The sequence below is a fragment of the Phyllosticta capitalensis genome (assembly GCF_038381095.1).
Source record: "Phyllosticta capitalensis strain CBS 128856 chromosome Unknown BKA78scaffold_5, whole genome shotgun sequence".
In the NCBI taxonomy this organism is placed as follows: Eukaryota; Fungi; Ascomycota; class Dothideomycetes; order Botryosphaeriales; family Phyllostictaceae; genus Phyllosticta; species Phyllosticta capitalensis.
Window position 1 is genome coordinate 966,667 of NW_027117443.1, and position 14,077 is coordinate 980,743.

The window sequence follows — 14,077 nt, forward strand, 5'->3', positions numbered from 1 at the left end:
CATTGGCAAATGGAGGAGCGACGTGCAGAGTGTCGTTGTACAGAAAATCAGGATGGAAAAAGAGACGCAGATAAGGAAGACGGTCGAGAGGCGCAACCACCGTCGACACTTGCACCTCTCATCTCCGGCAAGGCATGGTGGTGGTGATGCGTCATATTTCCTTTGACGACGTAGCCGCAGCATGCGAGGAGCCAGCGACCAGTCAACCAACCAGGCAAGCGGCCGGCCCCGGACAGACGACGTACGCCTGAAACGCAGCCACCATGCAAGGACGATGAGAAAGAGAAGCGTCATTCCCGGATGCGAGGGAAAAAGAAGGAGGAGAGAAGAGATAAGAGCCTTTTCTTTCTTTCGCGGCTGCTGCTTGGGACCCGACGGAGCGAGACAGCCAGCCAGAGTGTGGATCCGCTCATGTACGATCAGCCCGCATGGGACATGTGGGTAGATCTAGTACTACTCCAACGTAACCGGGGTGGTGGGCACAACGCCTTCCCGCGATGCCGACAACAAAAAGCAAATAGTTTGCAAGCGTACAGAAGCAGTACAAGGACAGGGGGAGATTAGAAAATTCGATGAGGGAAAAGCAAAGGAAAACCCAAAAATGTGATGGGAGCCAATCAATCGATCGTTCAATCCAAAAAAGCCATCAACGCGGACCAGACATTCGTTCGTACATGATACCCATTTGCCCAACCAAACCAGTAAAAACCAGGACTTTTCCTTCCCTTTCGCGGCCCAGCCCAAATCAGTAGTGCCCAGCGCTGCTGCTTTTGGCTGCTGTAGCCCGAAACATGTTGACGCCATATGACCCAAAAACCCATGTCTTGCTTGCTGCTGCAGTGTGATGATGTCTCATGCACGTGGAACCCGGAACAAATGAGAAAGAACCAGAAAGCAAATGTGTGGAAAATCAAGAAAACAAATCCCAAAGCAGTAATGGGCCCGCCGGGGCCTGGAGCCGGTCTGAAGTTTGCGCCACCAACCATGACCATGTCTAAAAATTCTTGTGTCGCTTTTTTGTTGTTGATGATGGATGCAAGGATAACCGCGAGCAGTTTTTTGCGTAAAATCGCGCGGGAAATGAGAGCGGACCCCAGTAGCGGCCGCATCAGGTCCATGTGCGGCTGTTCTGTCGTCACTGGCCCCGACTAGTTTGGCGCGTAGCTGTCCGCAAATAGCGCACTAGTCTAGCAACCGCTCCACGCTAACCCCAACGACTTTTGCAACCCGCATTATGAGACAAACGGCCGCATGGTCGATGCGCTGCTCGTCGGCGGTGCTTGCATGGCGCTGAAGGCAAACAGTGCCTTCAAACTGCCCTGGCCGGGCGAAGTGGCCGTGGGTGTTCGCTTTTGAAAGAGCTCAAGCTCGCCTTCAGCTACACCCGTCGAAGTTGTGCAGCTTGGCGAGCACTTGAGCGAGGTTTGAGATAAACTTGATGGCGCGGTGGGAGGGGCCGTGACGAATGGGTTGACGAGATCGATGGAGCCGTTTCTCGACGACGTGCTGTTTGGATGCCTGCGGGGGAGGAGAGGACGGTTGGAAGGCGTATAGGGCATCGAAGCGCTCAGCGTACTCGTCGGCGTATGCGATAATGACGGGGCGGCGCTGTGGGTGGTGGGTAGTACCATGGCCGTGTTTGCCCGGTTGTGCGAGGGGCGGACTGGTCTTCTGAGGTCAAGTTCAGTCGAGGACCGAGGGAAAGATCGCAAATATCGCGTGGCCTCGGACTCTTGCTTGCGGGGCTTCTCAATGTCGTGCCAATCCGACTCGTCCTCGGAGGCGTCAGAGAACCCATAGGATAATCTCTTGGCGGGGGCGGCAGTTGGAGAGCGGGGTGGGAGAATGTCCCGAGTTGGAGAGGTGTCGTCGAAGAAGAATGAGCCATATGGGGTAGGAGGAGGCGAGGGCTCAAAGGACAGTTCCTTTGTGTTGTCCTTTTTGCGGCAACTGAGAAGTGTTAGACGAGAGATGGAGGGGTTGGACTTGGCATACCTTTCTGAGCAGTAGAGGATGGAGTTGTTTGGCACGATGATCTGCTTCTCGCAGACGGTGCTGTTGAGGGTTAGTGGAGAAGACAGGACAGGCAGGGGGCGGGAGGGAATACCAAAAGTTGAGGAAGCTGGCGGCCATGAGGTCGTCGTCGTCGTCTTCCTTTTTAGGCGAGGCCCTGGGGTTGGGCTTGATGGAGCGCTTTGTGAAGACGGCCGACTTTGACCTTGAGTGGAGGGGAGTAGGCCTTTTAGGGTGTGTGGGAGCACGATGGTGCTGCGTCGCGGCCATCTGGGGCAGCGGCGGTGTGCGAGCTTATACGGAGGAGCTGGCTGAGGGCTGGGGGGGGGAAACGGGTCGTGCGCTCTTTAGGAGGCAGCGGTAATAAAAGCAGGTGGAGGAGTTGAGACGATGATGGGGCGCACAAAGATAGCTGGAGGCGAGCACGCGATAGGAGCGCAGGTTGAGCTATCTGGAGTGACTGTTTGCTGGGCGGGAGCGCCTTTGTTTGCTTGCTTATCGGACTGGACGGACGGGGCCCAAAGACCAAGACGTGTGACGCTAGCCAGGAACACCTGTTCAGACGAGCCGTCGCCGGGTTAGCCACTACTCCAGCCTCTGTATACATTTGCGCCATGTCGCCATGCGGTTGCGATGGTTGTACGCCGCCCTCTGCGCCCACGGTACCGTCGATCTCGCTAACAGAGGGTCGGGGCACCCAAAGGCCCACAAGGCACGACAGGCGGCGGCGGCTAACGGCGGCTGAAGAGAACCACTTACCAAGGTGCAGCAAGAAAACAAGCGGTTATCGGAGAGCAATATGTCGAAAAATAATGGTGGTTGTCGTCTTCTGGAAGGGGTGGCTTGCAGTTGCTGGGCGCCGGGCAGGTCGGCGGACTATATACAGCGACGAGTCGACAAAGTGTCAAGGTTCTGGGCCCTCGACTCGGCCAGAGGCAGAGGCTGATGGATAACAGCAACCAGCGTGAACCCACCCTCTTCTGCCAACCCTGCCCGCCGGTCTGCGATCCACTGCCCTCACCCCACGAGCCCATTCGCACTCCACAAAAGTCACGGATTGTCCGTCCCGCTGCCGCATTCCCTGCCATGCCCTGCTCCGAACCCCCCGATACGACCACATCACATCCTCCTCCGACCTGATTTTTGTGATAGGCCGCGTACAACAGTTCTAGGCTCTTTCATCTGCATCCTCTGCGACCTCGCTAACAATAGCGACCAAGCCCCACGATTGTCCAGGAAATACGCGGCAGGTGGGTAGTATCTCGATCTGGACTCCGTGTTGCGCAGGGATCACTGAATTTCGAGTCGCTTGACCGGCGTGACCGGTGCGGCGCTGCGGGGTGCAGTGCGTTCAGTGCCGTCATGCCCGCGGGCATCGACTCGACGCCTTTTCAACACCTCAGGCCGCCGACTGAAAAGCTTCCAGAAGCCTGCCAACTCGGACCACAAGACGCCTGTGCCCGCCGACGTCTCCCCAAATTAATCGTGGCCGCCTGCTCCTGCTCCACCGAGACGTGCTGTCAGACTCTGTTGCACCACTGCCTTGGGAACGTGGGTGCTGTCGTGTCGTATACTCCCTCGATTAGTTTGCCCATTATTGACAGCGTGCATTCTCTTTCCAACGGCGCGTACAACCACTGTACACGCACCGCCGACACACCACGCCCGCCCACGATAACCAGGGGTCGTGCTGTTGGACGCCAGATGATTGTCTGACTACTGGCCGGCTTTGCCGGCATCAACCCAACACTTTGCAAGACAAAAATTCCCAGCAACCCACTCTCTCCAGGCACAGCATCCTCCAGCTGAGCCGCACGTCGAGTCCGAGCGTTGCTACGAAAGGCTGAATGGATCACAGTCTCCAACTTTGGAAACTTTGACGATCCGGATAGGGGTTGTCGTAGCGTAAAATGGTCCCGTCTGTCTCTCAGCCAGAGGCGGTGCAAACTGAACCTCTTCGTGGCCCAGTCCATTGCGTCCTGAAACAACCATCAGCCAATCGTTTTTCCATGAGCACATATTTTTCGACTGTGGATTGGGCGAGTCATGCGGGGGGCGACCAACGACAAACAACGGAGAATGCCTCAAACGTCTCCTCATTGCGTATTGTGGCAGCGATCAAAATATTCAGCGACGGCTGGCGTTGCAGCAGGTCCGCCAGTGTCGCCACGAGCGCCGGGATGACGGTTTTGTCGTATGTCTGCCAACACAATATTTGTCAATACTGGTACCTGAGAGGCAACTACTTTGGCCGGTGGTGCCTGGTTGCTTACGACGTCTGCCCCGAGAACCACGTCCACGTCATTTTGGTTCTGTTGACCTTCCTCGTAGAATAGGCTGTCTCGTAGGGCGCAACTCCTTCCCCACCTGAGCACGATTGACTCGGTGTCTGCTGCCGTGTCGAGTCCATTCAGGAACACGTTGGTCTTGATGCTATCCACGACTCCTTCGTCGCCATCGGTAATCGTGGCTTTTGACGCGTCGACATGTTTCGCGCATAGAATCGAAAGCAACCCCGTGCCAGCGCCCAATTCTAGGATCTTCTTGCCACGAACCCACTGGCTACCGGCGTCTGTTGCGAGATATGCCCCCAGGTGCAGGGCTGCTTCCCACGTGCGGAGACCAGTGGTTCCAGATGACGAAATAATGGAACGCGACTCGAGCAGCGTCACGGTACGCTCGTGACCAAAGTCATAGGTAACGTACGACTTTGCTTGTGCCGATGCAGCCTCGGAGGGCAGGTTGGAACTCAAAAGGAGAGACATGGTTGACATGAGATTGTCCGATATCTCCTACCAGAACGATGCAACCATTAGTATATACATGACAAGCAACAGCATTTTTGCGCAAACTCTGAAAAGGCTTATGCAGATGCTTTTTCCAACTCTTGACGACGCCGAGATCATCTCATGTACCATTTCTGACCATGCAAAAAGCATGGCTTTCGAAAGCAGGATTACCACGGATCGTCGTTGACCAAACCCAGGTACTGAAAAAAGGAAAATTTGCACCGCAAGACGAAGGGGACAGGAAATGGCATACATCCTCCTCAGGATCCTCAATGGCAGCTTCAATCCTTGACGTCAGATTCTTCAGCACTCGGGCCTGGTATCTCGCTGGTGGTAGGTATTGAATCGAATCTTGGTCAAACATGTGCTCAAAGAGCCATTCCTGCACATCAGGCTTTTTCAAGAGCGTCGATTCAGGCCATTTCAACGAGTTCGCGTCGACGAGCTGCAGATATTGACGGCATAGTACCTGCAAGTCCCGCAACTCGTCAGCCTGTAAAGACATGATGATTCCCTCTGTTTGTCAGTCAACGTCTGAAAGATGTAGTAAGAAGTATGGCGAAGCAAGTGTTGTGCCTCGAGGCTCAGCGGTTGGCTCGCGAAGCCGCGCTAACCCAAATAGAGCTAGCGCTGATGGTCCGAGCGGCACACGACGGGCGAAGTGGATTTCGACTTTTCGACCTTTGTGATTTGAAAACGCGACACGACGACGGCGACTTGCTGCGACAACCACCTCTCATCAAAGGACCCTGCAGCCGGACTCTCGAGTCTCTTCTTGTGAGTCCTCCGTCCTTTTTGCCATCGCCGGCCCTGCGGACACCGAGAATTGAGACTGATCTTGACCATTCATCAGCCCGTCCGCCCCTTCGATAATCTAGTCAAGATGTCCGAGTCGCAAGTTACTCTGCGCACGCGCAAGTTCATCCGCAACCCTCTCCTTGCCCGCAAGCAGATGGTTGTGTAAGTGCATCCATCGCCACGATGGTCCAAGGAAGTCTAACAACAGCAGGGACGTCCTCCACCCCAACCGCGCCAACGTCTCCAAGGATGAGCTCCGCGAGAAGCTTGCCCAGCTCTACAAGGCCGAGAAGAACCAGATCTCCGTCTTCGGCTTCCGCACCCAGTACGGTGGTGGCAAGAGCACCGGCTTTGCCCTCGTCTACGACTCCGAGGAGGCCATGAAGAAGTTCGAGCCCCACTACAGGCTCGTCCGCGTCGGCCTCGCCAACAAGATCGAGAAGGCCTCCAGGCAGCAGCGTACGTACACCTGGATCTACAAGGGACGCACCGAATGCGGGCGTTACCTGGCTTGGGAATGTCATTTACTGACGCGGCTGGCACAACAGGCAAGCAGCGCAAGAACAGGAGCAAGAAGTTCCGTGGTGTTGCCAAGGTCAAGGGCCCCTCCAGCAAGAAGGACAAATAAGCGGCTCGCTAGCAGATGGGGTGGTGAAAAAGAATCATGTGTCTCATGGGTGGAGTCCAGGCCAAGGGAGGATGAGCAGGTGGTTCGGATTCCTCAATCTGATCTTCCGGCATGGCAAGAATGCGCTCAGGGTAAAAGCTGGCTTTTGTCTGGCCTGCTGACCCAGCCCGGCGCAGTATACCAATGGAATCTCTTTGACGATCATGAAGCGCGAAACGAACATGTATGGACACGGCGAACGCGGCTCCGTCAAAGCCAAGGCTACTCTGTACTTCTCAGCTGTTTGGCAGCTCTTTGCCCATCGAAACCAATTGCGTCCGTTTGTAAATCAGATTCGCAGAAGCATCGGCAAGCAATCATGAGTATCTTGCCAAGGCCCGCAAAGCCGCCCCATGAATTTAAAACCGATCTTCTACATTGCGTGCCGAAATCGTGTCCCATTGAAACTGGTCGTATTGAGCATGCTCATTTCTACCCGCGTTGCTAGATGTATTGCTAGTTCCCGATGGTGGGTGGTGTATTGCCGGATTGCAAATCTGGAGGGCGGGCCACTCCACTGATCTACAGGACCGAGCAAAATGGCAAGCTATGGTGCCAACAGTGCGCGAAGATCGAAGCAACAATGCGATGTAAAGAAATGCTTGAGGTTGTAGGAGCAAAGCAAAGGGTCCATCATTATGAGCTCGATTAGGCAACAGCTGCAGACAGGGTAGCAGGGCGGGAAGAGAGCACGGGCGGCTTACCTCGTCTTCCGCGAACGCGCTAGCGACAGACGTCACCTCTCGCTTCAACCGCCAGCCCCATTCCCCAGGTTCTCGGCCAACATCTCTACTACAGCTCAGCTCTCTACCAGTCGATTGCTGCACACAGCTCTTCCACCGTCGCGTCACCGTACACCCTCACCTCCGCAATCCTCGCTGGCGACCCTCTGCCATTCGTCATGTGGGACGACGAAGACAACAACCCGTACGGCTCGTTCGAGCGCCATGATACCTCACCTTCACAGCATCACGTCGGCTCGCCCGGTGGTTGTAAGATCATCCTGCCTCTGTCATATGTTGAACATGCGGGCCTGATATAGCTCCAGTTCGGTCCATGACCCCTCCATCGGAGGCCTCGTCCCCGCCGCCTTTCGATTCACCGGAATACCTGGGCGGCCAACGACGCGACTTGAGCGATGTCGAATACGACGATGAACCACAGGAGGAGCGGCGCATTGAACCCAAGAAGGGTGGATATGACAGTCGCATTGAGCAAATCTTATACGAGAACCCCGATCTGCCTATTCTCATCACATCTGCGGGAAAGAACTCCGAAGGCGGAGGCAAGTACATTGTGTATACCATCAGGACAGGAGTAATGGCAACCCCAAGTATCTTCTTGGATCGATGCTGAGACTGCACACCAGGATCTCGAGGCGCGCCGCAGGTATTCGGAGTTTGCGTCGCTTCGACAAACGCTCGTCAACCTGCATCCCACTCTTATCATTCCGCCGATTCCTGAAAAGCACACCCCGGCGGACTATGTCGCAAAACCGATGAAAGCCAAGGAGGATCAAGGAATAATCGAGCTGCGCAAGAGGATGTTGGCCGTGTTCTTGAATCGCTGTCGCAAAATGAAGGAAGTACGGGAAGACGGCGTATGGTGGAGGTTCCTGGATCCCAACGTCAGCTGGGTAAGCACTCTCACTGCGGCAAATCTGCAAGATATTGACGAAACATAGAGCGAGGTTCTCCACTCGCACCCAGTGGCGTCTCTGCCTCCCAACCGCTTGAAGGTCCCGCCGCTAGACGCAGCGAACCCAACCCCAGGCCACATGTATCTCCCTGTACCAGCTATCTCGGCGAAGCTCAAATCTGCAGGTGGTTCGTCCTCCAGCGGCACACCTACCTCTCCACCATTGCACAATGCTCAACCGTCAACAGCTGCGCACACGATACCTGGGCCTCAGGTTTTTGGTCGCTTCCCACCGACGTCGCAGAATCTGTCAGAAGAAGAGCTTGATCCTTATTTTGTCAATTTTGAGGCGTCGTCAAAAGAGCTGGAGCACTTGCTGCAAGGGAGCATGGAAAAGGTCAACCGTCGCCTCCTGAATCACCTGAACTTGTGGGGCGACGACATGGCAGAGCTGGGTGCCAGATACAATGCCTTCGCTTTGAACGAACAATCGCGCACTCTCTCCCAGGCCATTGAGAAAATGGGACAAGCCGTCGACTCCACTTACATTGCGACTGCTGAACTCTCTTCGACATTAAGCGCGAGCTTCGCTGAGCCAATGCGCGAGAGCGCGCAATTCGCCGGGATCGTGCGAGATGTCTTGCGTTACCGCATCCTGAAGAGAGTCCAAGAAGAAATGACCAAGGATGAGTTGGACAAGAAGAGGAACTTGCTCAAGTCTTTGGAGCAGAGTGAGGCCGAAGCAAAGCGCATTGAGCAGTACCTCAGCCAAACGGGGGCGTCGACAGCGCCACCTAGAAGGTCACTCTCGTCAGCCTCCCGTAACAGCAACGACCGGCCCAGGGAAGAGGATACAGCATCAATCGATTCGGACTTTCCGCCTACACACGGCGAGGGCTATCCACCTCCATCGGCTTCTCAAGGCGCTCCACAGACATCGGAGCCCTCATCGCCTGTCCACAAAAAGACGGGCAGCGGCAACTTTGTCGCCACAAAACTCTTTGGCAGAGTCAGCCACGCTTTCCAAGGCATTGTTGATGTTGACCCTGAAAGGACGCGACGGGATCAGATTGGCAAGACCAAGGAAAGCCTCACTCAGGTAGGCCACTTTGTTGTGATTTTAGAGATCTTTTCTGACCTGTCCAGCTCGAGCAAGCCTTGGAAGTGGCAGAGAAAGATGTCAAGGATGCCAGCGTTGGCGTCTTGCGAGACCTGAAGAGATTCCAGGCAGAAAAGGAGAACGACCTCAGGCGCTATATGGTATGTTCAATCTTTCCCTGCCCTAATCTTCTCTTTTCGGATCCACCTAACACGTACCAGATTTCCTTTGCAAAATGCCACATCGAATGGGCAAAGCGCAACCAGCAGTCATGGGAGGAGGCCAAACAAGAAATTCAACACATCGAGGCCGCCGCCACCGAATAGCAGCGGCAGCAGTAGTAGGACCGACGAGGACGATACCACCTTTTTCTTACGCTTTTTTATCGATTGTCACGAAAGTATTCGGGAAAGTTTGGTGTGGCTCGTATGGACGGGCTCTTTCTTGGCAGCTTTTGCTCTGCGTCGGTCATGATGGCCTGCCTGCTCACGTCCTCATGGCTGGGAAGCGGAGCGGCAGGCAGGGAGATGGCCAGACGGGCAAGTGGGATTAATAATGGGGTGGTGGACGATGGACGAGAGAGGATCGATTCTTGACCCCTCCTAGCTGGGCTTGGCTCGTTTGTGGAGCGCAGTGGAAAATGTATATGATGAATTCATGCTATAACGTCTGCTTTGGCTGCCCCTGGATTCTATGTCTTTCTGGGCAATGCTGGATCGCGGGTTTCCCACCGACCCCCTTCTTGCGCGCACTTGTCGTGTGCTCAGTTTCGACGATACTCAGCACCCACCCCCTACCAGTCCAGGTACATGCAACTGGAACTTCGAGGTATGTGCTTGACTCAAGAGTCTGTCCACGCCTGGCAACTCGGCTCGAGCACGCTCACCTTGCACGAAATCAGCAATCGCGGTCAGCAGCTCCCTGTGAGCCCTCCGCCATCGAGGTGAACCAACCAGGGTTAGGAAACACATCGACAAGGGTGCCCATCAAGCCCTCTCGCCACGGACTTCGTGGATAGACACGCGCTCCGCATCTCCCTTTGCCGCGCTCTGGCTGCCCTTCTTGCCCGCCTCCCCGTCATCGCCTTGTCGCTCGACGAGCATCGGCGCGCCGTACTGCTGGTCCTGGTTCTCGACATCATCGGTGTACGGCTGCGGCTGCTCGTGGTCCCGTCCACCGTCGTCTGAATCGCTCGGACGCTCGGCAGCAACAGCGTTCGCGGCCCTCCAGCGATCGACGCGGCGGCGCCAGGGGCGATAGAGCAGCACACTGGCCACGCCGCCGACGACAAACGTGCCACAAATGGCACCGCCGATGATCTCGTAGCTGTCGCCGGCGCGCTCGACGCCGTCCCAAAAGGGGCCGGTGGGCGTGGGGGTCGCGACGTTGAGCACCAAGCTCAGCAGCTGCAGCACGCCGACGACGAGGGCGACGATGACGGTGATGGCGGTCAGCACGATGCTGTAGTACAGCACGGCGAGCGTGTCGCGGGCGAGCGACGTCGATGTGTAGAGCGCCATCATGAGCGCGCCGTCGGTCGTGTCGAGCAGGCACATGCCGGCCGTGAAGAGCAGCGGGAACAGCAGGATCAGCCAGATGGACGTGCCCGCCGCGGCTTGGATGGACGAGATGCCCAGCAGTGCGATTTCCGAGGATGTGTCGAAGCCTAGGCCGAAGAGAATGCCGAGAGGGTACATCTTCCAGGGGCTGCGGCGCGATGTCAGTTTTGGTGGATTTCAGGGGCCACTTGGAGGGCACGGCGGAAGGATGGAAAGAGGGGAAGTGCGTACCGATCAATGAGCCTGAACATGGCTTTCAAGACATTGAATAGACAGCCGGCTCCTTGGATCTTGAAATCTTGCTCCTCGCCCGGCTGCATAGCAATGGCCTGGCGCAGCTGTTTGATCAGCTTGTACAAGACATAGCCGTTCAATACGCCGAGCAGGATAAGGAAGGCGGCTGATACCGACGTGCCAATGATGCCGCCAACGCGCGAGAAGCTGTCGAATTTGGATGAGACAGCGGAGGCTGTGGCTGCAACCACAATGGACGTGATGATGACGATTCTGCAGGTGTGTCAGATTGGCATCGCATGACGTTGGAGAGAGGGTGTACGTTGAGTGTCCGAGAGAGAAGAACATGCCAACGGTGACGGGGCGTTGGCCGCTGGCGATGAGTCTTCTTGTCATCAGGTCAATGGCCTAGGATGGTCAGTTGGGGAGTCTTCCCAAAAGCTTCATTGGCCGACTGACAGATATGTGGTCGGCGTCCAAGGCATGACGTAGCCCCAGGGTGTACGACAAAACCGCAGTGGAGATGAGAGCACTAAAAGAGATCAGAGATCAGAGACAGCAATGCATTGGGATTTTGAGGTGCTCGTACGGATGAAAATGCTGTCGCAATCAAGTCAGCCATACGCTCGCCAGGGATGCGGGGGAGCATTTTACCAGGACCACGCCGACAGCAACCCAGAGCAAAATGTTGACAACAGCAACAGCGATGATCACCGAAATCGAGGAAAACGGTAGCTTCCTCAGATATGGAACGCGTCCATGATAGACCTCTGCCTTTTTCGAGACATTGGTGAGAAAACCACGCTCTTCCTGTGATGCGCCGTCAGACGACGGGTATTGCTGAAGAGGTGCCGCCATTTTCTTGACAAATAGTCCGCGGGTGAGCTGTATTGCACGGACGCGTCGACAAAATTTCCACGCGTCAAGCCCCCAAAACAAACGGCATGCTCGAGGATGGCGAAAGAACAAATTTATCTTGTGAGGCACAGCTGGAGTCGCGAGTTCTGGTACTAAACTGTGCGTGGAGATGGTGGGGTTGACCGCTCCGCCAAGATTGCGCTAGAGGCTGTTATCTATCCAATCCGGGCAAGTCCCGAGTAATTCGCAAATGTCAAGCTCGGAGCTCAGCGAAGGAGGGAAAAAATTATTCAGCTGCAAACGGTGGCGGCTTCTTCCTGATGGCTAGCTTTATTCCTGTCTACGGAGGTTCGACCGCTATCGAAATTTGCTGAAGCAAAGGCTCGCGTTGGTGCCCCCAAATCCATACGAATTCGAGAGCGCGACTTCGATGCTCTTTTTCTGTGCTGTTTTGGCTACATAGTTGCAGTCAAAGTCCTCCGGAGGATCTCCAGGAGCATCCAGGTTCAGGGTCGGGGGAAGAATACCCTGGCAAAAGTCAGCCATGCGAAGAGTGCAAACGAGCTTCGAAACCTACGTGATGCAGTGCAAGAATCGTGAAAATGGCTTCGACAGAACCGGCAGCGCCAAGCAGGTGGCCTATTGCACCTTTGGTGCTACTGACGTTGATGGTTGAAGCTTTGGTGCGCCCTTCATGTCCCAGCAGCAGAGACTTGATTGCAGCATTCTCGGCTGCATCTCCTAGCAACGTCGAGGTAGCGTGGGCGTTGATGTAGTCCACAGCCTTTGGTGGAAGCTTTGCATTCTTCAGCGCTCTCTTCATGGCTCGCAAAGGACCCTCTCCGTCTCCTCGAGGCGCAGTCATGTGGTGCGCGTCTGCGGAAAGTCCATAGCCTTTCAATTCGGCGTAAATCTTTGCATTACGTGCCTTTGCATGCTCAAGTTCCTGGGGAATACGTCAAAAACTGTTGTTGTGACGAGAAGCAATCAACTTGCCTCTAGAACCACGACACCAGCGCCTTCGCCAATGACAAAGCCTGCTCGGCTCCTATCAAATGGCCTTGATGCCAAGTGTGGTGCGTCGTTCCAGTCAGTTGCAAGACTTCTGGCTCGCGCGAAGCCCGCCATGGCGAGTGGATGAATGCACGATTCAGCGCCACCAGCGATCATGACATCCGCATCGCCATAGGCTATGAAACGAGCAGCATCGCCAATGGCATGTGCACCCGTTGTGCAAGCTGTAGTTGCTGCATGGTTTGGTCCTTTCAGCCCGAATCTCATGGAAATGTGGCCTGCGGCTAGGTTGATGAGCAGGCGAGGCACAAACAAGGGTGAGACTTTGCGGTATCCCTTGACACCTGTCAGCAGAGGGTTTAATAGAATGAACCGCCATCTTACTCCTTTTTCATAGGCAACCGATGTTTCGTAAACGTCATCAAAGCTCCCAATACCAGAGCCGATGTAAACACCCTGTTCCAGATCAGCGAGCGACTCCCGCAATGTGAGCAAGGCACTTTACGGTGGCCTCCGATTCTTCGTCAGTCTTTGGTTGCCATTGAGCATCTTCAAGAGCTTCCTGAGAGGCAGCCATGGCATACTGGGCAAACAGCGCCATTTTCCTTTCATCCTGTCTGTCGTCAGTTTTCGTTCCATGGCACTAGATCAGACCTACTCCCGGCTGGAGCCATTCTTTTGGATCCCATCCCCCGTCTTTTTTGAGTCCGGATGGAACTACAGCAGCGACTTGGCTAGGCAGTGCCGCAAATTGCGGGCCTCTATCTTTGACAGAAACAACACCGCAGTGGCCTTTGAGGAGACGCGACCATGTTCGGGGGACACCTTGAACGCACGTCAGCTTCAAGCCGCGTCGTTGCATAAACTCATCTCATACCAACCCCCAAAGGCGTCACGGCACCTAGACCAGTGACTACCACTCTCCGCATGGCATGATTTGGATTTTGTTGATGTCAAAAGAAGCGCGTGACGCCGTGGCGTCAGAAGGAGAAGTCGCGGACCACCGGCCACTACTTTTTTCTGCGCTGCCTGCTGATTGGCCCACCACGGTTTCCGCCCACGACCACTTCCTTGTGCCTCCTCTTCATTCGAAGCACTGCGCAACTTGCACGGCCTACATCGAGAGACCATCTCATATACAGCTATGACCGAAGCTACTGATTGTATACTGTAGGCTAGAATCGTCGTTTCCTCAACGAAGAGATGCCTTGAGGAAAACATTACGCAGACATAAACATTGTCGTCGACTTCCTGTTGGCTTCAACCTAGGACCATGCTCAGTGCTGAGGAGTGGATAGCATCGTCAGTTCACTGGAATCCTATCATGTACCTGACCAAGCAGTGTTGCATCTGCTCAGTTCTTGCGTCTTTTCTCCAATCTCCCTTTGCGTCACCGGTCCGAGAGGCC

The 14,077-nt window shown here is 55.2% G+C and overlaps 7 protein-coding genes across 7 annotated transcripts; 2 read left to right on the forward strand and 5 right to left on the reverse strand.

Annotated features, from left to right (window-relative positions):
• Positions 1-398: 398 nt before the first annotated feature.
• BKA78DRAFT_133092 (uncharacterized protein) lies at positions 399-1,374 on the reverse strand. The gene has a single exon (XM_066882635.1). The coding sequence runs from the start codon at positions 1,116-1,118 to the stop codon at positions 630-632; it is 489 nt and encodes a 162-aa protein (XP_066744226.1). The 5' UTR covers positions 1,119-1,374; the 3' UTR covers positions 399-629.
• BKA78DRAFT_133234 (life-span regulatory factor-domain-containing protein) lies at positions 1,019-2,497 on the reverse strand. Its single transcript, XM_066882636.1, has 3 exons — positions 2,108-2,497; positions 1,996-2,055; positions 1,019-1,950 (listed from the first exon to the last, which is right to left on the reverse strand). The coding sequence occupies exons 1-3, from the start codon at positions 2,281-2,283 to the stop codon at positions 1,233-1,235; spliced, it is 954 nt and encodes a 317-aa protein (XP_066744227.1). The 5' UTR covers positions 2,284-2,497; the 3' UTR covers positions 1,019-1,232.
• A 1,349-nt stretch (positions 2,498-3,846) lies between these two features.
• On the reverse strand, positions 3,847-5,307 carry BKA78DRAFT_251132 (putative methyltransferase-domain-containing protein; the record flags this gene model as incomplete). Its single annotated transcript, XM_066884626.1, has 4 exons — positions 3,847-3,992; positions 4,078-4,213; positions 4,287-4,805; positions 4,996-5,307. 4 exons carry the CDS (start codon positions 5,305-5,307, stop codon positions 3,847-3,849), a joined length of 1,113 nt encoding a protein of 370 aa, XP_066744228.1.
• A 143-nt stretch (positions 5,308-5,450) lies between these two features.
• On the forward strand, positions 5,451-6,640 carry BKA78DRAFT_314035 (40S ribosomal protein eS24). The gene is made up of 3 exons (XM_066888429.1): positions 5,451-5,762; positions 5,812-6,059; positions 6,149-6,640. The coding sequence occupies exons 1-3, from the start codon at positions 5,686-5,688 to the stop codon at positions 6,226-6,228; spliced, it is 405 nt and encodes a 134-aa protein (XP_066744229.1). The 5' UTR covers positions 5,451-5,685; the 3' UTR covers positions 6,229-6,640.
• Positions 6,641-7,026: 386 nt separating this feature from the next.
• Positions 7,027-9,667, forward strand: BKA78DRAFT_314041 (putative autophagy protein Atg20). The gene is made up of 6 exons (XM_066888430.1): positions 7,027-7,259; positions 7,316-7,584; positions 7,637-7,903; positions 7,952-9,004; positions 9,052-9,165; positions 9,226-9,667. Exons 1-6 carry the CDS (start codon positions 7,169-7,171, stop codon positions 9,328-9,330), a joined length of 1,899 nt encoding a protein of 632 aa, XP_066744230.1. The 5' UTR covers positions 7,027-7,168; the 3' UTR covers positions 9,331-9,667.
• Positions 9,668-9,795: 128 nt separating this feature from the next.
• Positions 9,796-11,931, reverse strand: BKA78DRAFT_133297 (high-affinity nickel-transport protein-domain-containing protein). Its single transcript, XM_066882637.1, has 6 exons — positions 11,452-11,931; positions 11,387-11,397; positions 11,257-11,329; positions 11,120-11,205; positions 10,795-11,070; positions 9,796-10,711 (listed from the first exon to the last, which is right to left on the reverse strand). The coding sequence occupies exons 1-6, from the start codon at positions 11,653-11,655 to the stop codon at positions 9,991-9,993; spliced, it is 1,371 nt and encodes a 456-aa protein (XP_066744231.1). The 5' UTR covers positions 11,656-11,931; the 3' UTR covers positions 9,796-9,990.
• Positions 11,757-13,598, reverse strand: BKA78DRAFT_369976 (thiolase-like protein; the record flags this gene model as incomplete). The annotated part of the gene is made up of 7 exons (XM_066892670.1): positions 11,757-12,183; positions 12,233-12,601; positions 12,661-13,005; positions 13,054-13,125; positions 13,175-13,282; positions 13,328-13,494; positions 13,547-13,598. The coding sequence occupies 7 exons, from the start codon at positions 13,596-13,598 to the stop codon at positions 12,013-12,015; spliced, it is 1,284 nt and encodes a 427-aa protein (XP_066744232.1). The 3' UTR covers positions 11,757-12,012.
• Between the last annotated feature and the right edge of the window lie 479 nt (positions 13,599-14,077).

Coding starts and splice junctions, on each gene's coding strand:
- BKA78DRAFT_133234 (XM_066882636.1), bottom strand. CDS start 2,283: ATGGCCGCGACGCAGCACCATCGTGCTCCCACACACCCTAAAAGGCCT. Junction 2,056..2,107: donor GCCAGCTTCCTCAACTTTTG/GTATTCCCTCCC, acceptor AACCCTCAACAG/CACCGTCTGCGAGAAGCAGA. Junction 1,951..1,995: donor ATCCTCTACTGCTCAGAAAG/GTATGCCAAGTC, acceptor AACACTTCTCAG/TTGCCGCAAAAAGGACAACA.
- BKA78DRAFT_314041 (XM_066888430.1), top strand. CDS start 7,169: ATGTGGGACGACGAAGACAACAACCCGTACGGCTCGTTCGAGCGCCAT. Junction 7,260..7,315: donor CGTCGGCTCGCCCGGTGGTT/GTAAGATCATCC, acceptor ATATAGCTCCAG/TTCGGTCCATGACCCCTCCA. Junction 7,585..7,636: donor TGTATACCATCAGGACAGGA/GTAATGGCAACC, acceptor ACTGCACACCAG/GATCTCGAGGCGCGCCGCAG.
- BKA78DRAFT_314035 (XM_066888429.1), top strand. CDS start 5,686: ATGTCCGAGTCGCAAGTTACTCTGCGCACGCGCAAGTTCATCCGCAAC. Junction 5,763..5,811: donor GCCCGCAAGCAGATGGTTGT/GTAAGTGCATCC, acceptor TAACAACAGCAG/GGACGTCCTCCACCCCAACC. Junction 6,060..6,148: donor GAAGGCCTCCAGGCAGCAGC/GTACGTACACCT, acceptor CTGGCACAACAG/GCAAGCAGCGCAAGAACAGG.
- BKA78DRAFT_133297 (XM_066882637.1), bottom strand. CDS start 11,655: ATGGCGGCACCTCTTCAGCAATACCCGTCGTCTGACGGCGCATCACAG. Junction 11,206..11,256: donor TGGACGCCGACCACATATCT/GTCAGTCGGCCA, acceptor TGACCATCCTAG/GCCATTGACCTGATGACAAG. Junction 11,071..11,119: donor TTCTCTCTCGGACACTCAAC/GTACACCCTCTC, acceptor ACACACCTGCAG/AATCGTCATCATCACGTCCA.
- BKA78DRAFT_133092 (XM_066882635.1), bottom strand. CDS start 1,118: ATGGACCTGATGCGGCCGCTACTGGGGTCCGCTCTCATTTCCCGCGCG.